The sequence below is a fragment of the Hibiscus syriacus genome, unplaced genomic scaffold (assembly GCF_006381635.1).
Source record: "Hibiscus syriacus cultivar Baekdansim isolate YM2019G1 unplaced genomic scaffold, ASM638163v2 tig00111016_pilon, whole genome shotgun sequence".
Taxonomy (NCBI): domain Eukaryota; kingdom Viridiplantae; phylum Streptophyta; class Magnoliopsida; order Malvales; family Malvaceae; genus Hibiscus; species Hibiscus syriacus.
The window spans coordinates 373,162-395,970 of record NW_024062955.1 but is presented as its reverse complement, the minus strand read 5'-3'; the positions used below and the strand labels follow the sequence as shown (position 1 = coordinate 395,970).

The window sequence follows — 22,809 nt, the reverse complement described above, 5'->3', positions numbered from 1 at the left end:
TTTTCTGATTTTATTGTTATTTACGTGCAGTAGTGGTTCCTTTTTTTTCTGTCAGTTTGTTGTGCTGTCAAGCCTATATAAGGCCTATGTTTGTTCCATTCTAAGCATTGAATAAAAGCATAAAGTTCTGTCATCTAAAAGTCCATTGTTTCTTCTTTATTTTTTCTACACTATAGAGTTAACAAATCATAGTTTTCTTTTCGAGCTTCTCTTTCATGGTAGTAGGATTCACAGTCATCATCATCAATGAAAACTCAACGAGACATCAACTTTCATGGAGTTGACAAAAACATAATGAAGAAATAAAGACGAAGAAATAAGGAAAACTCAAAAGAAAATGGGAATCTTACACATACATGTTGATTGTACCTTCAAAATCTTAAGTGTGTGTGAAGATTTTGGCTACTCAACCTTCACAAAAGCAATTAAACTTGAGAACAATGGTTGAGGATCTCTTTTCCTTATTTTCTCCATCCCCGTCTTCCTTGCTTCCATTCTTTTTATGTAGCAGAAACAAAGAAGAACCAATATTTACTAAATCATATTGAAAGAAGATGAAACAACAACCCAAGCTATGACTTTAACATTTGACACTCCATACGGCGGTCAACCCAATCATAATAAGCTTTAAACAGTCCATCTGTGTATTCCGTCACTCTCGTTAACGGCAGTTAACGACGAGTGACCAATTTGTAACAAACGATAACATTAGTGATCGATTTGTAAATTTTGAAACATCAGTGGTGAAAATGAAAACTTACGCAAACATCATGACCATTTACGTAGTTTACCCTTTTTTAGTTTACTTTTTATCTTTATAATTGAAGTCCCTAATTTTTTCAATCTCATTTTTTTATTTTTATAACTAAAACTCCTAATTTAATCATTTCTACTATTTATTAATATAATATTAAAATAATTGTTTAAAATGAATAAAATATACTTTTATTCTATAAGAGTTTATTTTTTAATTTCACTTAGGTCCCGAAAATATCAGATACGACTATGATTAGAGATATCAGAGATGACAATTTGGAATTCTTGGTACTTTGTTTTGTTTCTTTTACAACGAATACGTGGAACTACCAGCTTAACAGCCTAATTTTTATGAAATAAAATATTATGAAAAAAGCTAGAAGCCTAATAATTTTAGAGAAAATCGCCTCAGTGACCAAAAAAAAGTTATAATATACGATTTTAACCAACTTTTTTTGGATTTGCGAAAATGACCAACAAAATCGCAACGCGAAATAAAAATCGCAACGCGATTTAGAAAATCGCAACGTTGAAAAGAAAATCGCAACGGTCAAAAGAAAATCGCAACGCGATATTCCAAGAATCGCAATGCGATTAAGAGAATCGCAACGCGATCTTCCAAGAATCGCAACGCGATTAAGAAAATCGCAACGCGATTCCAAGAATCGCAACGCGATTCAGAAAATCGCAACGCGATTAAGAAAATCGCAACGCGATTCCAAGAATCGCAACGCGATTAAGAAAATGAGTAAATTCTTTCAAAAGCTATTGTATTTGTTTCTTTCTTAAGAATTTTCTCTAAAAAGATAGTATCCGCGCGGACGTGTCGAAGACACGTATTACCACGACCACGACCACGACCACGACCACGACCCGAGACGAGACGAGACGGCGGCGGCGGCGCGCGAGAGTCCCCCTTGTTCTCTTTCACTCAACAAGGAAATGGGAAATCCAAGCCTTAAATACACTTCCCAATAGTGTTTCCAATACTATGTGGGATTGAGCATTACTCAACACTTCAAAGAAAATATAGCAATTTTTGTAGTATTTTCCCGCTTAATCCATATCTAAAAATATTAAAACATTTTATCAAGAGAATTAAAAGAGTTGTAGATATCTACATTTCAATTCAAACTTGTACATATAGTTTTAATATGATAAAATGTTTTAATATTTTTAAATATGGATTAAGCGGGAAACATGCTACAAAAATTGCTATATTTTCTTTGAAGTGTTGAGTAATGCTCAATCCCACATAGTATTGGAAACACTATTGGGAAGAGTATTTAAGGCTTGGATTTCCCATTTCCTTGTTGAGTGAAAGAGAACAAGGGGGACTCTCGCGCGCCGCCGCCGCCGTCTCGTCTCGTCTCGGGTCGTGGTCGTGGTCGTGGTCGTGGTCGTGGTAATACGTGTCTTCGACACGTCCGCGCGGATACTATCTTTTTAGAGAAAATTCTTAAGAAAGAAACAAATACAATAGCTTTTGAAAGAATTTACTCATTTTCTGAATCGCGTTGCGATTCTTGGAATCGCGTTGCGATTCTTGGAATCGCGTTGCGATTCTTGGAATCGCGTTGCGATTTTCTGAATCGCGTTGCGATTCTTGGAAGATCGCGTTGCGATTCTCTTAATCGCATTGCGATTCTTGGAATATCGCGTTGCGATTTTCTTTTGACCGTTGCGATTTTCTTTTCAACGTTGCGATTTTCTAAATCGCGTTGCGATTTTTATTTCGCGTTGCGATTTTGTTGGTCATTTTCGCAAATCCAAAAAAAGTTGGTTAAAATCGTATATTATAAGGCATTTTTGGTCACTGAGGCGATTTTCTCATAATTTTATTTTATTTTTGTCAACCAAACAAAACATTCGCTTTTAATAAGATTACACAAGCCTTATTTGCAAGTAATATAGATTTTAATATAATTAATTAATTATAATATATTTAATTAGTAATGATTTTAAATAATAATTTAATTGGTTTTATTTTGGTTACTATAGTACATTGATGGAATGAGAGAGAGAAAGGATTTGAAAAATGAATGGCCCAGATAACAAACAGAATCCACCAACCTTATCTTCTGATAATGCCAATACCTCTAGTTTTTCCCACCAAATTTTCCAGGAAAAAAATGGCAACTTCATTTCTTTCAACTGCTAATTCCTTCTTCCTCTCATCTCTTCCCCCTTCAACATATTCATCATCATTATCATCATCATTAGGGCCTGCATTAGTTCATCTCAACAATCAAAATGTCCAAAGAAGTACTCTTTGCAAAGCAGTCAATGAATCTCCACTCCCCACTCCAGCTTTAACTAAAAGAAGCTTCTCCCTTTGCTTCATCACCGGCTTGGTGTTGGCTGCCGGTAATGGTTGCTCCAATGCCATTGCAGCAATTCTAGAGGCCGATGATGATGTAGAGCTTTTGGAGAAAGTCAAGAAGGATAGAAAGAATAGGCTTGAAAAACAAGGAGTAATCAGTTCATCAGGCAAAGAGAAAGGTTGTTTTTTTTGCGTTTCCTTTGTGTTTGATTCAAGTTCTTTGAAACCTTGTATGTGTTTGCTTAAGTTCAACAGAAAATGTTATTGTCTTTGGTGTTTGCTGACATTGCTGCAATGAAATTGGAATGTTTCAGGGTATTTGCAGGATCTTGTCTATAAGTTGAGCCAAATTGGACAAGCCATTGACAACAATGATCTATCTGCAGCTAGTTCAGTTCTTGGGGGAAGCACTGATACAGAGTGGGTCAAGAATGCCAATCTAGCCTTCAACAAGGTCATTGACAATGTTTGCATACTTAATTTATCAGCCATATTATAGAAAATATTAGTATCCGACATCGACAGTTCCGGTTTTCTTGAAGATGCCTCATGTTCTAAAGATGTCATGACTGGTTTTCTTTACTTTTTCTTAACAGCTGAGCTCTAGTACTGGAGAGAAGACGCAGGTGGAGACGTTCAATTCTTCTTTAGCTTCATTGATATCATCAGGTATGTCAGTCTTTCATGTAAAAAAACATCGATATTCAAGCATCGAGATCGAAGAAATGCATGGTTGCATAGTCCAGGTGACAATAGCAGACAGTAGCAGTACAATTTAAAACTAATCTGTTGTGTGAATGGCTGATAATGGCTTTGCATTGTACTCTCTGTAGTTACAAAAAATGATGTTGAATCATCCAAAGTAGCATTTGTGGAATCTGCAGCTGCATTTGAGAAATGGACAACCTTGACAGGACTTACTGGACAACTTAAAGGACTGTGAAGAAAAGAATGATGAAATCTTCATTTTGTTCTTCTTAGCTTCTACTGAAATTCACATTTAAATGTTTTGTCTGTCATCCATCAGAGTTTTTACCAGAACAAAATAGTACCGACAATTCATCTTGTCCAAAAATTGAGATTACCAAACTATTTCTTTCATAAGAGTTGTAATAACTTTACTCAATATATTTGAGCTTCGGTTGTTTTTTTGTAAGATTTCTCAATCTCAATAAGCAACACAAATTTGTGATGGAATCATTATTGCGTTTACAAATAGTATGGATTGTATAGTGATTACAAGAAAATATTTATTCAGAAATTTTTAAGTATATTGATAACGTAAACACATACTACAGACACAATTGCTTAAATTTGGATCCTTGAAGAATAATGTTTCCTTTTACCATTGAGATTACACAATGGTTTGCACTTGATACTTAACGCTGCATATTACATCCATTTGCAGTATTAGATGCCACAGTGTTACATCTATCACTGTAAACTCTTAGGCCTGACCAATACATCGGAAGCAGCTAAATCTATCTACCATTAGATACTGGACAGGGATGGAGAAGGATTGGATGCAGTGAAAGCCGTAGGTAACTCAAAATGACATGCCAAAACTAGTGTAGCAAACTTCGGAAATCTACACTCTACAAATGTGTTATTTGTAACACCCAAGACCCGACTCGAAGATATCTAAAGGTTCCGGTTGCTACATTAAATCACGGAGCGACTTATAAGAAATTTTGAAATATCTAAAATCCCGAAATAATCCTTTGATTTCAAACCGAGTTAAAAGAAATTCATAACATGTGACGATGCTCCTCGATCATGAACTAAATCGATTAATATACGAATAAAAATATCCGAACGTTGAACTTATAATTTCAATAGTACATTTCTATTCTATTATACATTTTACATATCAAACAAGTGTGGATATTGAAATTACATAGACTCATGTCTCTCATGAAGCGTCCACAACTTCATGTTTCCTCCCTAGGAGTTTCACTAAGGGGTTTTAAGATTTTAAGAATTTGGGTTTTTTTTTTGTAATTTTAAAGAAGTTTGGATTTTTAAAAAATAATAATATTTTTTAATTTTTTTAAAAAAAATTCAAAAAAAAACTATAAATATGAAACGTGTCAGTTAAAGGTTTTTTAACCGCCATTACGGCGTAGACACTTAAAATTGTAACGTTGAAAACATTAGACACTTACTTTGAGCGAAAAAAGTTTAAGCACCTAAAGTTAACTTAGATTATAGTTTGGACACTCATTTTGCATTAACCCTATTAATTTTGTTAAATGTCAAATTAAAAAAAGACTAATTTATTACTTTATAAATTAGATGATTATTTTATAATTTTTCATAGCTTGAAGTACAATAAAAAATATCTTATAATTAGAGGACTTTTTCATATTTTGCCGAAAGTTATATGTTGGTTCTAACACTAGTTTTGAAATTAACAAAGTTGAGTAAAAGACAACCAAAAAGAAGGAAAAAGAAAAAATGGGATGATATGAATTTGTAGGACCTTCCTATCCCTTGAAAAAACAAGTCAGATCACTTTCCTTTTTCATTTTCCAGCACTACTTTAGGAAGCTTGTGGTGTAACTATCCCTTTGCTTAGTATAAATGATGAAATATTAATTTTGATGTATTGTTTTGTAAAAATCTATTTTACTAATCCAAAATCAAAATAATTTTATTCGAACATTATAAAAAGATTGAGAATATTTTTAATTTTATTTCTAAACTATATGTGACAAATATGTATGGTTGGAAGGAATAAGGAAAAAGGTCGATAAGATACGATCGACACTCGATATCATCGAAGTTTAAAAAAAATATTTTTCATGAGATCAAAGTAAGAGGAAAAAGATACATGCTATTGTGAATGGAACAAACTGGGTTGAGCGTGTCGCTTTCATAATACGCCTATGCAAAATTTGATCTAAATTAGTTGAATAATAGATTGGTGGAATAATAGATTGTTGAATGTTATTTTTTTAGAATTAAGATCGGATTAAAATGAAATGAAAAACGATGAATAAATTTATTAGTATCATACCAATTTTATTAACTATCACATTATTTGTCACTAAATTTTTAACGAAAAATAATCAGAAAGACTACTAATATATTTTTGTCAAAAGATATATTATAGGTTAGTTCTAATTCCAGTTTTGAAATCAACAAAGTCAAAGGAAAAGACAAAGGAAAAATAAATGGGATGATATGAATTTATAGGACCCTCCTCTCCCTTGAAAAAACAAGTAGACTAGTTTCCTTTTTCATTTTCAGGAAACCTACCTATCCCTTTGTTTAGTATAGATATTGAACAATGTATTGTTTTGTGAAAATTTTTATTTTACCCTTAAAATTTAATAAACCAAAAGTAAAACCTCTTTTCCTTCTTTAACACTTTCTTGGCTAACATCCAAAAGAAAAGCTTGTTTTATATGTAAATTTATTCTCAGGAAGGACACAATATTTTAGGTTAAATGAGTAAATTTTTAAAATTTTAAGAGGGGGCAAAATTTATAAAATTTTAGGGAAATGAAAATAGATTTTAGTAGAAAATACGTAAAAAAAATTTAGAATATATGATCCTTTTAAATTTTCAAGGGGACGACCGTCTCCCTCTCCCTCCCTCCCTCCCTCCCTCCCTCCTTGGTCCATCTCTATCTATGCCCAAACATTATAAAAAATGAAAATATTTTGAATTTTATTTTAAAAATATATGCAATAAATTGAAGAACAATTAAAGAAATCCTGCCTCCTAAAAGCAATTAAAATAAAATTTAATTTCAAAATGAATATTAGTAATAATATACAATTTTCAGTGGTCTCGGTCTTTTGTGTGTGTGTGGATAATTTGCATTCTAAACTATTAATTTTAACTTTTATTTCAATTATAAATATTTAATTTTCATCAATAAAAAAAGAAGTTGAATAATTATATTTTATAAAAAACAACAAGTTATTGTTAAAAAATGAGATAATAATATAGAAGAATAACAAGTAATATAGAAAAATAACAAAGACTAGAATGATGGAATTATAAATATGAATGTTAAATTTATTGACTTGTTTCATATTAGGAATAAATTGATAAATTATACAAGTTTTAAGAACTAAAATAATTATCATATCAGGTCACATAATTATTCTATCTAATATTTAACGATGAAATAACTGTTTAAAATAATATTTTAATCGAGTAATATATTTATAATTTCACCCACTTGTATGGGGATATGTAGATTATCATAAGAGTAATTATGTGAATGTTTACAAATCTCATCTATATGTTGACTTCCATTTAATATTTGCAAGTTCCACCCACTTGCGCTTGTAATATATCTAATTTCACAAAAAACAACTTAATTCTCAATGAATAAACTGTTTCAATTTTTATAAAAAAAATACAACTTAATAATCTATTATCTTCAAAGAAAAAATGTACTCAACTTTTGTCTCAAATACAAATCCATTTCATTCACAACCAAATAATTTTATAAAAAACTTCATTTTAAATATTAAATTTAGATTTAACGCATCGTGTGATTTTAATAGTTCAAGAGGACGTTGTTCTCTCTTAAGGTTCTGTATTTAAGTAGCTTCATATGTAGGGTATATATGTATTGTCAATAACTAAGAAAAATTCTAAACATATACTATATTGTAATCACCTATACTATTTAAAAAATATTAAAAAACATATTCCTCGAAAAAAAATAATATAAAATAAAAGAATTAAATTACATGAAAATTTAAATTTTTTAAAAAATAGGTCAAAATTATTTTTTTTAATAAAATTAAATTTACTATCTTATTTTTTTTATTAAAAAGATAGGATTTAGGTGGCTATTATTGTATTGATATTGGCCTTATAAATTTTACCGATCTTAAATCAATATTAAATAATTAAATGCTATTATAATAAAATTTTAATATATTTTGATATATTTTAAATTAAAATATAATGTTATATATAATTTTTAAAAATATTAATTAAATAATTAAAATAAAATTATAAAAATAGATAAATACTTAATTTATATTATATTTTATTAACTTTAAATTAAATTGACGTCACCCAATAAAATATACACCTGAAATTAGGGCTGAGCAACGAAATCGAGAAAATCGAAAAACCAACACGAATCGAGTAAAACGATTCGATTCGGTTCGGTTTGGCTTTAAACGGTTCGGTTTTCGGTTCGGTTTAAAGGCTTCATTTTTTTGATTCGGTTCGGTTCGGGTTTTCCATATGAAACCCATTTGTTCCATATTGAACCGAATAGGCAATATTTGTAAAAACAATTATAGTTTCAAGTGATTTTTTATTGAAAAACCGATAAACCGAACCGAATCGAAAAACCCAAACCGTTAAAAAAATCGAACCGAATCGAAAAAATCAATTTCAATTTTTTCAGTTTTTAACTATTCAATTTCGGTTTCGATTTAAATATTAAAAACCCGTTTATTTCAGTTCAATTCAATTTTTGATAAAAAACCAAATCAAACCGAACAGAATACACCCTACCTGAAATCAAAGTGACACCGCCCTATCAAATATTAAATAAATTATTAAGAAAAACTCGTATAAAATGACAAGAACAGAAAGAAAGAAATGAGAACAGAAATTCCAGCTCTGTCGTTGCTTGCATTGATCATCGATCAAATTACAGTCGCAGATCAGGCCAATCCCTCGACGAAGCTCGGACAATCGTTTTTTCTCATTCAACACAGAAAATTTTGAGTTAAATTTTACTAGTCTTCTTGGAGGTAAGATTTTAGCCGGAACAGGTCTTTTTTTAATGTGTTTTTCCCTCGTTTTCTTTCTAATTTCTCAGCAGCTAGACAAAGATTGCCCTACTTTTTAATTTATATTTTTACATCATCTTATTAGTCTCTATTAGCATGGAGTAGTCAACGCAGCAGGAACTGTAAAATTCTTTAATTTCGATAACCTGTTGGGCTTCAGGTGTTAATTATTTGGTTTATAATGATCGTTGAAGAATAATGAAGAAAGGAACTAAGAAACTGGGGAAGTATGAGATTGGGCGAACAATTGGCCAAGGAACATTCGCCAAAGTTAAGTTTGCAAAGAATACTGACACCGGAGAGAGCGTGGCCATTAAAGTTTTGGCGAAACCCACCATTCTCAAGCACGGGATGGTTGTTCAGGTAATTATTTAATTCTATCAAGAAGCACCATAAAATCCTTTGGCTTTATCATTTTTAATTCGTCAAAAGTTACTGTGATCACTGCTAATAACCAAATTGGCTCGCACCTTTCATAGTTTGGTTTGAAAGCAATTTGGGTTGTTTTACGTTTTATGCGTGAATTATGGCTGGTAAGAGTAGGCTGTTGGACATGCTGTAATGAAGAATACGTGAAATTCTCTGGATTAGGAGGGTACTGCTTCAGAAGAAAAGTCCTTTATAAGCTTTTCTCTTGGCTTTTGATCCTTTTAAGCACAAAAAATAGATCATATCACTTTTCTGAAATTAAGTAACCAAAGGTGTCTGGGAAGTGGAGATTGTTCTTTCCCTATTAAAATATGTTAGTATAATATGAATTCAAAGAAGTATCATTCATATGCTGCTATTGTTTGGAACTAGAGACACCTCCCTGTAGCCCACCCGGGAGGATATTTGTGTATTTTAGTTCATGCTTCCCTGGTAACTCAAACCTAATCCTATGGATTTTAAATGTTTAGCTGCGTAATATTTGAGATCTTCTAGAAAATGGAGAAGCATTTTGCCTACCAGAAGAATCTCTTCCTCTATGCCATTTAGTTGGCTAACCCTTTTTGGGTTTTAATTTGTTTTTTCCGATTGGTTTCAGATTAAAAGAGAGATATCCGTAATGAAGATTGTTAAACATCCTTACATAGTTAGGTTGCATGAGGTATGAGTATATTTAATTAATGTACATCATACTTTTATGTTCTTGCTTACATTGTTGATATTTACCTTGTCCTTTTTTTTAAAAAATGTAGGTATTGGCAAGTAAGACAAAGATATATATTATTCTTGAGTTTGTTAGTGGAGGAGAGCTCTTTGATAAAATTGTAAGACATCTCCTTCCTCATGGAGATTTTCCTTCATTTGTTGTTGGTTTCCACCCGGGAAACATTTATCTCCTCTTTACTCCTATGTGTAGGTTCACTGTGTAAGACTTTCTGAGAATGAATGTAGGCTATACTTTCAACAGCTTATTGATGCTGTTGCTCATTGTCACAGTAAGGGTGTTTATCACAGAGACCTAAAGGTGCAATATTTTGAAATCAAATATCTCTGGAAATCAATGTTTCATGATAATCCTGACCAACTTTTTCTTTTCCTTCATATTTTGTAGCCTGAAAATCTTCTTCTCGACTCTTCTGGAAATTTGAAGGTTTCTGACTTCGGACTGAGTGCATTACCCCAGCAAGTAAGCATATTGACTAATATCTGTGTTCCATACAGAAAAGTCTTAACATGTAAATATTTTTCTCTCTCATTAAGCATTGATGTCCATGAGCAGGGAGGCAGACTTCTCCACACGACGTGTGGAACCCCAAATTATGTTGCACCAGAGGTACCTTCCTTCAAGTGACTTAAAGGATTATGCATCAAATTTGCCTTATTGTCTACTATGCTTTTCACTGTGTTTGACTTCCAAAATACAATGGATTTTTTTTTCTCATGACTTTGCTCAAAGTTAATTGTTATCTACTATAGCCTCTTATATTTTGAACTGCTGGACCTTGCTTGCAATATATTTATATATATTATTTTTCTGCATATTAAGATTTTATATGCCAATGCCACTAAATAATGTAAAATTTTCCAAATCAAATTGCCAATGTAAAATTGTCATGCTCCAGTTAAGCATAGCCCATTTTTCCCAAGTAATATATGTTCTTAGGTTTGATCCCCAGACGACCTCTTACATTATAAAGCTATCTTAACAACTGATCTATCACTTCACTGTCCTTGCTATGTCACTCCTTCAGGTAGTTATCAGTTGGATTAACATACGCTTTTATCAGTTACTATGAGTGTTCAATCACTAAATACATATTAATCAGTTTAATATTATAAATGCTGCTACTTTGCAGAAACTGATAAGATTCCGAAAGTAATATCTTATCATTAGTTTGTGATGTTTGCTAAGGGGGAGAAGGGGCTGAAATGCTAAGGGTCCTAAGGGTGTTACTGCTGAAATAAAGTGATGAATAGGACACCAAGGATGGTTAAGAATTTCGGGGTTTTTCTTGATAAGTATTTTCCCATTAGTTCAGTTTATTCCTTTTTATATTTAATCTTTATTATTGATGGTTGTTGACTTTGTGTTTGTCATCATGACAAATTCACTAATATCTGTAGTTTCTTTTTCCTTGGTTGCTGAGAGCTGGTCAGCATTGAATCAGAACCAAATTATATAATTTATGCTGAAAGACGGTTCAAATGCATATGTTTAATTGCTGTTATGTAGTTTAATCTCATGGTAACTTATTGCCCATTAGGTGCTCGGCAATGAGGGTTATGATGGTGCGGCTGCTGATGTGTGGTCTTGTGGAGTCATTCTCTTTGTTATAATGGCTGGGTATCTCCCATTTGATGAGATAGACCTTCCAACCTTGTACAAGAAGGTTATTACCATCATTTTTTCACAGTTACTTTATACATTAATAATTTGCAATGTACTCATTTATTATTAGTAAATAATTTTCCCATCATTTGTAGACAGGCTGCTATTAAGCTATTTGTCTACAGTTACGTTGCAATGCTCTAGCTGTTTTTCCTCCATTCTTTTGAGTTGTAAATTGTAATGAGTGCTTGCCGTGTTATCTATGTACCCATTTCGTACGTTATTTTGTTCTTATAATTCTTTTGTCAGACTTGCATCCTGTGCTGAAACTATAATTCTTGCATCTTTTCATATAGAATAATGGGGGCTGCAAATGCAAATATGTAGTTGTTTATCACTCTTGTAAAATCCTACCATTTAGTATATATGTCTTGCTAAGAGGAACCACCTTAATTCAACTTAATGTTACCCCTTGAGAATTTGGTAGGAGTGCTGATATAACTGTGAAACTTCTACTATCCTTTTCTCAATGTGCAGATTAGTGCTGCCCAGTTTTCTTGTCCATTTTGGTTTTCTCCTGGGGCAAAATCATTGATACAAAAGATCCTTGACCCCAATCCTAAAACCGTAAGTGTATTTAGCTTAGTGATGAGCTCAACTTTTTATTTATTTGAATGTCATTATTAACATGACATATTTGTTGCATTATCCCGTATGTCCGTGAATACCTTTTATTTTTACACGCCCTCGAACCGCTCAATGCATTATTTTTGTTAGAGAAAATAACCTCAGTGACCGAAAATGCCTTATAATATATGATTTTAACCAACTTTTTTTGGATTTTCCAAAATGACCAACAAATTCGCAACGCGAATTCAAATTTCGCAACCCAGGTTCCAAATTCGCAGCGCGATTTTAAGATTCGCAACGCGATAGTCCAAAATCGTAACGCGATTTTAAGATTCGCAACGCGATACTCCAAAATCGCAATGCATTTGTTTCTTAAGAATTTTCTCTAAAAAGATAGTATCCGCGCGGACGTGTCGAAGACACGTATTACCACGACCACGACCACGACCACCACCACGACGGGACGGGACGGCGGTGCACGAGAGTCTCCCTTGTTCTCTTTCACTCAACAAGGAAGTGGGAAATCCAAGCCTTAAATACCCATTCCCAATAGTGTTTTCAATACTATGTGGGATTGAGTATTACCAACACTTGTTTCCAATGCTAAGTTGAAACATTTAACATTTAACATTTGGAAGTTGGAACACATTTAACCAAGTGAACATCCTTTCGGTGGCCAAGATAATTAAGTGATATTTGTAATCGAGTTGGGAAAACTTGGTTTGTTTTGCAATATTTAAGTGATATTTGTTTTTAACATAAGATCCTATTCCATTATTACGTGCCAGGATGTATACAACACATTGGGGTTAATCAAATGTCTTTTGTGTTGGCTACATGGTGTGATGGCGACATCGTCGGGGGAACACGACGAAGTGTTTACTCTTGCTTCACATCATCTCTTTTATCTTCTCTTAACCCAACTTTCGCCAAGTACATTGCCTTCTCAAGCATTGATTAAATGTGTTCCAACTTAATTATCTTGGCGATGTTCACTTGGTTAAATGTGTTCCAACCTCCAAATGTTAAATGTTAAATGTTTCAACTTAGCATTGGAAACAAGTGTTGGCAATACTCAATCCCACATAGTATTGAAAACACTATTGGGAATGGGTATTTAAGGCTTGGATTTCCCACTTCCTTGTTGAGTGAAAGAGAACAAGGGGGACTCTAACGCGCCGCCGCCGTCCATCCCGTCCCGTCGTGGTCGTGGTCGTGGTAATACGTGTCTTCGACACGTCCGCGCGGGTACTATCTTTTTAGAGAAAATTCTTAAGAAACAAATGCATTGCGATTTTGGAGTATCGCGTTGCGAATCTTAAATCGCGTTGCGAATTTTGACTATCGCGTTGCGAATCTTAAAATCGCGTTGCGAATTTGGAACCTGGGTTGCGAAATTTGAGATCGCGTTGCGAATTTGTTGGTCATTTTGGCAAATACAAAAAAAGTTGGTTAAAATCGTATATTATAAGGCATTTTCGGTCACTGAGGTTATTTTCTCTTTTTGTTATCCTACTCGATGCAATATCTAAGCTCAAGAAGCTTTGATGTCTACCACTCTGGAAATGGTGGATGCCTACCGCTCTAGGTTTTGTTTATTCGAATGCCATCTTTAACATGCCATATTTATTGCATTATCCCGTATGTCCATGATACCTTATATTTTTACACACCCTTTAACCACTGAGTGCATTGCTTTTGTCATTCTACTCGAGGTAATATCTAAGCTCAAGAAGCTTTGATGTCTACCACTCTGGGATATTGTGGATGTTCTGTATATTGTGGATGTCTACCCCAGGCAAAACACTACCCATACAAATAGTCAAATGAATAGAACAAGTTGTTTTTAGATGAAAGTCCCCGAGTTTTAGAAAATGCCGCAGGTAGTTTAGGCATGAGAATTGAAGAATAAAGTTTCATTACATCTGGCCTTATTTATTTCTTGAACTCTACTGTTTGAAATTTTCTGAATTCTTCAAAATACGATGGTGGGCATTAGTTAGATGTAACAAGGTGAATAATGCAAGTTAGTAACTGTTATGATGCTTGTTTGATGTTTCTAAATCATTTTCTAACTGGTTGCGGGATAACTGTAGCGTATTCAAATTGAGGGAATTAAAAAAGATCCATGGTTCTGCAAGCATTATGTGCCTGTGAAACCTAGAGAAGAAGAAGTGAATTTGGATGATGTCCTTGCAGTTTTTAATGATATTGAGGTGCGGAATTTATTCTTTTTTTCTTTGTACTATAACTTTTCTTAGCCTATGAGATCTGATGCTAGCTTAAATATTTTTAATTTTTTTCATGTCAACACTAATGGTTGTTATTAGAGTCGATCATGTTAATGCATCCTGATTGCCTTGAGAACCCTTTTCTCTGGATTTTTGTTGTGTTCTGAGCAGTTACCGGTACTTTGCAGGACCAATATGTATCTGAGCAGCCCTTAGTCAATCAGGGGGGTCCCTTGATAATGAATGCATTTGAGATGATTACGCTATCCCAAGGCTTGAATCTATCTGCATTATTTGACAGGCAACAGGTACAGCAGTACATGTCGGTATTTTCTGCTACTGAATAGAATCTTAGTCCTTGTTGATTTGTTGTTTGTTGTTCAAATTGTTACTACTTTTTTGGTTTCAGAAGTTAGCATTCCCTGTATTTTATCTTTTGTGTTATTCCTCTTCACCTCAAAGAACTGTCCATTCTATTTCTCTCACTTTGTCATGGTTGTTGGTTGGTTATAGCTTATACTTTTGTTGCTTTTCATGCTTGCTTTAAATATGAAAAAGGCATATTGAATTGCTATCAACTTGCATAGCATTCAGGAAATGAGAAGGGGTGGGTGGGTGGAGTGATCTTCTCCTCCCTTTTTTATGATATCAATGCTGTTTGCTGATAATTTCTTTTGGAGAATGAGATATATATATATACTGTTTAATGCTATATTGTACAAGCTATAGACATTACTTTTCTTTGGTAGGATTATGTAAAACGGCAAACTCGTTTTGTATCACGCAAACCAGCTACAGTTATAATCTCAAGTGTTGAAGCTGTTGCTGAATCAATGGGACTGAAGGTTCACACACGTAATTACAAGGTATGACATATCTTCCTTACAAAATTCAGTTGGCTGTTCATTACAAGTATGCTTTAGAGAGGCTTTTCCACAAAATGAAGCAATTTTACCTTTTTACTCCAATCGTTTTCTTTTTTTCTTCTAAAGATAAAAGAAAGTTAGGCATATGCTAACATGCTGATAGAGAAGGTCCGACATGGCTTCTTAGTGATAGGCACCTAGCTAATTCTAAATTTGAATATTTCTCAAAGGAACTTTCAGAAATAATTCGGTTAAGCTAATACCAGCAACCGAAGATTTGCAGCCAGACATTAGGTACCTGTTCACTTTTTGTGATAGTGGTATTAATGGAAAAGGTTAAATGAAGAAACAACACTGTCTAGGTTACTTGAACTTTCTGTTTTTAGCAATATATGTGGGTCACCCTACTGTTTGTCCGGGCTGCGGGCATCATGTTCCATATTGCAAAAGAACATCGGTGTACAAGTGTACTGTATATTATATCACATATTTTTCCGTAATATCTGTTCTTTCCTTCTAACTGCAGACAAGACTTGAGGGAAGATCTGCAAATAAGCAGGGACAATTTGCAGTGGTCCTGGAGGTAGACTCCTCAAACTCTTATCTCATTTCGTAATAAATGTGTTTTTACATTGGCAGGTTAATTTCAAGTTGACTTCTGTTTGAAAGTCAGTTTTATACATCTTATTTAGATTTTTGAAGTTGCGCCGTCACTGTTCATGGTAGATGTTCGAAAAGCTGCTGGAGATACTCTTGAATATCACAAGGTTGGTTGTGTGTGTCTTGCTCATTATTTTAGACATCCAATTGTACACTTTTATCATCATTGTGTTACTCTTAGTTTTCTCTTAACCTTAGGTTACAGGTTACATGCAATACAAATTAGATTAAACTAGAGTGGGTTAATAATTTTCCTGGTACTCTAATATGTACTAAATCTCTGTCTGGTGAGTTGATTCTATCAAATTGGTCCCAAAAGCGGGAATTCAACCGTTTTTGGCATGCTAGAGTGATTAAATTTTCATTATGTTCTAGTAAATGGCTATTTACTTTTGCTTGTTCTTAGTTGTCTTCCCTTCTGCCATTTTTGTCTTGAACGATTCCAAGTTTTAGCTTTCACCTTTTATGCCAGTGTCCTCAATCTTCTTTGCATGAGATTAAAAAGTCTATTTCAAACCTATTCTGCTGCTGTTTTATGAATCAAGAATGAACTTATCTCACATTTATTTTAGTTTATTGTATTATCTCTGTAATTTTCCGATTCATGATACGAGATGGATGTGGCTAGTTTGCTTCCTAGCTGCCTACACTATATGTTGTTGACCTATAGCAACCTTGGCCTTGTAGTTTTGCAAAACCTTTTTTTGAATTGGTAGCTGGTTCTTGTATCTTGATTGATATCTGAGTAAATTGTAGTTTCATGTAATGTCTATACCCAGGGTAAATATATATTTCAGTATCTGAACTTGATTTTAAGGTGCAATTTAATATCTTAACATTTTTTGGGTCCAATTAGGTACTTGAACTTGGCTTTAAGATTCAATGTGATGCCTAAACTTTTTTGGATCCAATTAGGTACTTGAACTTTGGCTTCATGGTTTAAACAAGTCATTTACGGTATCAATTTGGACCAAAAAGTGAAGTTTGGATACCAATTTGGACCAACAAGTCACGCTCATTTACCTAATTGAACCACAAAAAGCTTCAGGTGCCAAATAAATCCTTAAATGAAGTTCAGATACCTAATTGGACAAAAAAGGTTTAGGTGGCAAACTGCATCTTAAAGTCAAGTTCAGGTACCAAAATATATATTTACCCTTACTGATAGCAATGTTTTCTTTTTGACAGTTCTACAAGAATTTCTGTAGTAAGCTAGAAAGTATCATCTGGAAACCAACGGAGGGTCTTAACAGAAATCCCAGTTTCTTTAGAACAATTACTTACTGATCCATTTTAAGTGGACATTATGCAAAATCAGTTACATGCTAACAGGCCGAAGGAAGCAATTCCTCTTCAGCTAAGCTTTTTCGACATGTCGTGCTGCTATGAAGTTGTCTGCTGCGCACACATTGGTTTCCAGGTTTTCCTTTCCAGATGAAAGCTCTTGAGAATATATTACTAGCCATGGTTATCTGTAGGCTTTTCTTTTCATCCAATTCCTTTCCTTTGCTTCTCCCATTGAAACACAGGTCCAGAAGACTTGGGTTTTAAGTGTTAATGCCTTGCTGCTGTACTCGGTGTATGGTATTTGTATAATAATAACAGAATAATGCTCCATCTTCATTGTTCATGCTGCAAATGGAGCCTCTTCTTACTTCGCATCTACGGTTTCGGTTTTCGATGTTGTTTTCTATATTTGGCAGTTCACAAAATTAGCAGCAATTCAGAGTACTGTTTTCATTCTTGTCCCCCCCCCCCTCATGTTAAATCAGTGTGGTAAGTTTCCTAATACCGGACTTTTCATTGGGACTGAAAATGAAAGAAAGTTTTTCAAGCATTCCCATGAAATGTATGATAAAGCTAAAACATTGCGAGGATGCATCCAGCAAAATCGACTATGAGTGATCATTAGTTGGAATTATTTGAGGTAACTTGAATTCATGAATCAATTTTCGTGTTCAGTCAAATTTTGATTCTATTAATTTAAAAATTTTAAAAATCGAATTTAATTATTTTATGATTCAATTTAATTTTTTAATAAAATCTAAAGTTTAATACTTATTTTGTAAATTTTGGAAGTTTAATGTTTAAAAAAGATCATTTTGATATAATTTAATAGCCCTTTATATTTTTTTCTCTATAAAATTAGTAGTGAATATCAATATGTGACATTCATTTTAAAAATTTCAAATATTTTGTGTGTGTGTTTATAGTCCGAGAAGTGGGACAACGTTCAAGGAGTTAAAAAAATTCCAAGGTGGTTGATGAATTGGAGTTAGAGGGTGTTTTGTGTGCCGAATTTAAGCTTAATGCACACCCAACTCTAACAATCCTTGATGTTTGGGTGCTATTGATATATTTTTGTGATTCTTGTATATAAATATAGGATAAGCATGAACCAAACGATTTTAATAGTTACCCAAAATACCATAACCAAATAATTGTTTAGCCAATGATGGATTTCGCCTATGGAATGGATCAAAAAAACTGAATACGTTTCCAATACCGACAGCAGCTTCAGGTTAAGAGAAACTTTCACTCTTAGAGTTATTTGTCTCGAGTTCAATTCGATAGTCTTGAGAATCTCCAATTGAGTGATCGTGAATAGTGAGCCGGGCCGAGCCAGAATTTATTATTATAAAGAGGCCCGAAGGCTGCTATCCCAATGGTTAAGGAAGTATTGTTATTTTTTGAGGTCTTCGGTTTGAGCACTATGTATGTATAGGTATGGACATTCAATGTCAAATGGTGGAGAGTCTTTGAACAAATATTACTTTTCATTCATCCCATACTAATAAAAAAGTATGTTATGGTTGTAACGACTTAAAATTTGTGAGTAATGTTCATACATTGGCTCAAACCAACGATAATTTGAGTGATGGATTTAATTAGAACTTTCTTAATTTATTGACAACGCACACACACCTTGCAGACATCTTGCTAGGTTTTATTTCCTTTTACCACTAACACTACTTGATAGGTTTTATTCGTAATGAAACTTAAAGTGGATGGAAACATTGATGGTTATAAAGAGAGATCAGTGGCAAGGGGTATACACAAAAGTACGAGGTAGATTTAGAGATCGTTGCTCAAACATTGATTAGTTTTTTTTGGGGGGGTTTTTAAAAAAATTCCGGTTCGGTTCGGGTTAGGTTTAGGGTGAAAAATATCTGATCCGACCCAAAAAAATTATAATTTTATATTATATATTTAGGAATAATTACATTAATAACCCTCTATATATTATTTTTTTCAATTAAGTCACTGTTTTTATTGAATAAAAATAATATTTTTTATTATTACGGGTTGGATCTGATCGATTTTTAAGTTATATATTGGGTCGGGTGAAATCTTGTTTTGGTCGGGTCGGATTGACCAAAAACCTGACCCAACCCGACCATGCCCATCCCTAGGTAGATTACTAATACTAATAGACTTTTGCACCCATAGTTAAATTTAATACAATCCATATTCTCATATCTTAGCAGAATGGTCCCTTCAGTTTGATATTAAAAAAAATTCTTGAGAAATACAAGGGCGGAAGGAGAAAAGGAGCATTTCATTTGGGCACTGTTTTCTATTACTTATGTATAATAAGTTTGACATAATTACTATTTATACGGGTTCAATCGTTAATATTAATAATCAATCGATTTAGTGAGATAAGACATTAGATCCTTTAAACAAAGTAAGAGCTTCGAATCTTGCATTTACAAATGAAGTAAATTGGGTTGAGAGGGTCACCCTTGCCTCTGCAGTATTCGTTTGATTAATAGATCAGACATCGATGATTATAAAAAAAAATTCAATCATTAATGGTTACAAAAAGGTTAAATGTAAAGGATTGTGGAGATGTTAGGTAAAAGGTTTTTTTTCCTTCTTCAGTAACGTCCCATTCATCACTTCTAATTTGCAAGCTCAATTTTATTTTATTTTTTTTGCAAAAGTCTGCGCTCGCTCAACTTTCAAAAGAATTACCTTGGTAAAAGGTTCCCACAAGGAGAAAAGGAGCATTTAATTTGGGGATTGGTACCATAATAACAATGTTGAAAGGTATTGATGGGCTGATTTTGGGACCACATTGTTGAGGTATCTAGCTACCAGTCTAATGTCTTTGAACACTGAAGCACGAGCATGTCCCATGCCAATGATATTCTTTCAATGACTACACTCTTGCATGTGGGTTTCGCTTTCCATTCAAACCAACCTAGAACTACTCTTAATGGATGAATACATATTTTGTATGTATTTTCGTTGCATGTCATTTACGTATATCACTACATACAAACTACGTACGTATATTACTTTACCTTTTATGTTGTTTTTATCGTTCTATCCAATATTATTTATTATTAAAAATAAAGGTAGATTCTGTTTATTTGTTGTAAAACTTTTTAATTTTACACATTTTTAAAATAGTTGATTGATAGAAAATAAACGTGAGATTAACAATAAAAAATATGAATATATTTACAGAAAAAAAAGAAGTTAATCTCAACAGTTTATTTTCACTTATCTAATGATCTTAAAAAGATGTAAAACTAATTAAAAGTTCTACAATATATGTAAATGGATCCTAACCTTTAAAAATCAGTTTATTATTTAACAAACATGTACTATTTTTTTAGTAGAGATGAAAAGGTAAACTTTCTAATTGGTATCTTCTTCAATATCCGAAAATGAATTTTCTCCTTAAAAGTTCACTTGTAATTCAGTTTTGAATTTTGAAGGAGATCCTGAATAGCATTCATGCTATTTGGACATAGAAAGTGGTGGTATTCTTTTTTCTTTTTCTTTTTTTTTTTTATAAATTTAAGGTGAATATAAGATTATATTCGTTTAAATATTTTTAACGATTTAACAATAATCACTTATATTCTTATATACATATTACTTAAATTTAAAATTTCAAAAGATAACAATTATTTTTTGGTGGGTGCTAAACGGTGGTAATTATTTTTAAATAAAAAAATGGTGGTAATTAGTATCTCTGAATCGTACCCTTTTGTTTCCTGTACATTTCTTCCTTATTAAATGAGTAATCTTCATGGAACAAGAGCTTTCACTTCACCTTATACAGATCTCAGAAACTTGGTTATAGAAAAAAGTAATCACAGTTAAAAGAACATGACTGGTTCTTTGATTCGATAATCCGTAAAACCACAAGAGGCATCAATCCCCAAAAGAAGGAGCGGCTCCGAGACAATTAGTCAGCATTTCATTGTGGCTAGTTACGATAGTTATAAATTATTTATTTTTATTTGAACGGAAAGTTAAAGTCCAAAAATTAAACGTTTGTTGATCAATATCAAAATTCTCTATTTGGGTGATAATTTTTTTATATCATTCTTGATCGAGAGATTTTATAATAATCGATAACGGATTTAAAAATATTTTATAAGGTGGACACACATACGTTGACAATATAATTTAAAAAATCGGATGGACACAAATAAAATTTAAAGATAAACATCATCAATAAAATAGATAACTAATAAAAAAAATTTGAATTTTAGGTGAGTATGTTCTCACCCTATTAAAGTTGTGAATTCGCCACTGATAATGACGATTAATGCTAATATCGAGCGTAAAAAATCATTATTATTATTTATAAATGGATACGTCTGACTAATGGGATCGATTGTGAATTAATATAAGGTATTTGGATATAAGATCATAACTTCCCGTGAGATTTAAAGACCTTATATCTAATGATATCTTTATGTTCAACGTACCTATGAATAGGGGTGCCAAAGAAAAAAAAACTATATAATTAAGGGGGGAAATAATAAGGGTGAATGGACAGATGAGTGAGGTTCAAAATGTACATAACGACTTGCCAATTGGAACCAATAGAGTCCAAAGATCATAAATTATGCCCCATTGCTAGGTGAGTTCCGAGTACTGACTGAGTGCAGTCAGTTTCTGATCCTAAAAGAGACAGTACCAAGTCATTGCTGTTTACATTTTCAGTACATTGCATGTTTTTATTGCTCTAACATCTTCCAATCACCTCATAGGACTCCATGCCCTACATCAATAGTCCCTCCATGTGAAACTCGTAAACTTCCCTTAAAAAGGCCTGACAAGGTTATTTACTTCGTTTAATAATCTTTTCCACCACATTATTTATCTCTATTAATTAGTAATGCGAGTTAAAAGTTATTATATCTTCTTCTGATTTACTATACAATAATTTTTTTAACGATTGAACTCTTCAGAATAAGAAGAAATCTTCAAAGAATTCCCTCTGTGGACCATAGTCCTCAAAGTTTACATCTTTCGTTAGTTATTTTTCTTTAACAAGACTTTTGATAAATTCATGTGATTTGTGAGAGTCAATTCTCTTTTCATACAGTCATATCTATTTAATATGTCAACTTACGAATAATAATTATGATTTTAAGTCTGACACCAACATTAAGAGTTTTATATAAACCTCACGTAAGAATAAAATGACTTTCTTTTCTTCTTGAGATTTTTTCTATCACCATGGAAAGACACCATTAATCATATGCAACTCTATCATAGATCACTAACTATAAATTATTCATCAAAATTAGAAGAAGTAAATAGTGTTTAACATACCTAACTCAAAAATAACCGATGACTTAAGTAAATAATCAAGTTGTCCCATCAATGTCAAAATTTTCACATTATTTTCAAGCACATGGAAAGTATATATAGGATGAGAAGCACCTGTGGTGACTGAATAGTATTCTGCTAGGTAAGACCCATGTCATTTATTTTTGAGGTGACGAATGATATATACGACAGTTTTACAATTCGCCGTCAGCCCATCTT

At 32.8% G+C, this 22,809-nt stretch overlaps 2 protein-coding genes across 4 annotated transcripts; both read left to right on the top strand.

The window, feature by feature from the left end:
* The first annotated feature begins 2,866 nt into the window (after nt 1–2,866).
* Nucleotides 2,867–4,267, top strand: LOC120150208 (thylakoid lumenal 16.5 kDa protein, chloroplastic-like). 2 transcript variants are annotated; one of them, XM_039162901.1, is made up of 5 exons: nt 2,867–3,258; nt 3,394–3,533; nt 3,676–3,748; nt 3,913–4,021; nt 4,182–4,267. In XM_039162901.1, coding segments are annotated over exons 1-5 (693 nt in total). In that variant the 5' UTR covers nt 2,867–2,888; the 3' UTR covers nt 4,183–4,267. The 2 variants fall into 2 exon arrangements, with proteins under 2 accessions (XP_039018832.1, XP_039018831.1); XM_039162900.1 differs by lacking the exon at nt 4,182–4,267 and having other exon boundaries at nt 2,869–3,258; nt 3,913–4,089.
* Nucleotides 4,268–8,668: 4,401 nt separating this feature from the next.
* LOC120150171 (CBL-interacting serine/threonine-protein kinase 24-like) lies at nt 8,669–17,663 on the top strand. Of its 2 annotated transcripts, none has more exons than XM_039162876.1 (15): nt 8,669–8,821; nt 9,021–9,223; nt 9,888–9,950; nt 10,042–10,113; nt 10,206–10,313; nt 10,401–10,475; nt 10,569–10,622; nt 11,554–11,679; nt 12,156–12,245; nt 14,345–14,464; nt 14,668–14,787; nt 15,229–15,345; nt 15,872–15,928; nt 16,038–16,112; nt 17,194–17,331. In XM_039162876.1, the coding sequence occupies exons 2-15, from the start codon at nt 9,059–9,061 to the stop codon at nt 17,290–17,292; spliced, it is 1,341 nt and encodes a 446-aa protein (XP_039018807.1). In that variant the 5' UTR covers nt 8,669–8,821; nt 9,021–9,058; the 3' UTR covers nt 17,293–17,331. The 2 variants fall into 2 exon arrangements, with proteins under 2 accessions (XP_039018807.1, XP_039018808.1); XM_039162877.1 differs by having other exon boundaries at nt 8,751–8,767; nt 9,013–9,223; nt 17,194–17,663.
* The last annotated feature ends 5,146 nt before the right edge of the window (nt 17,664–22,809 follow it).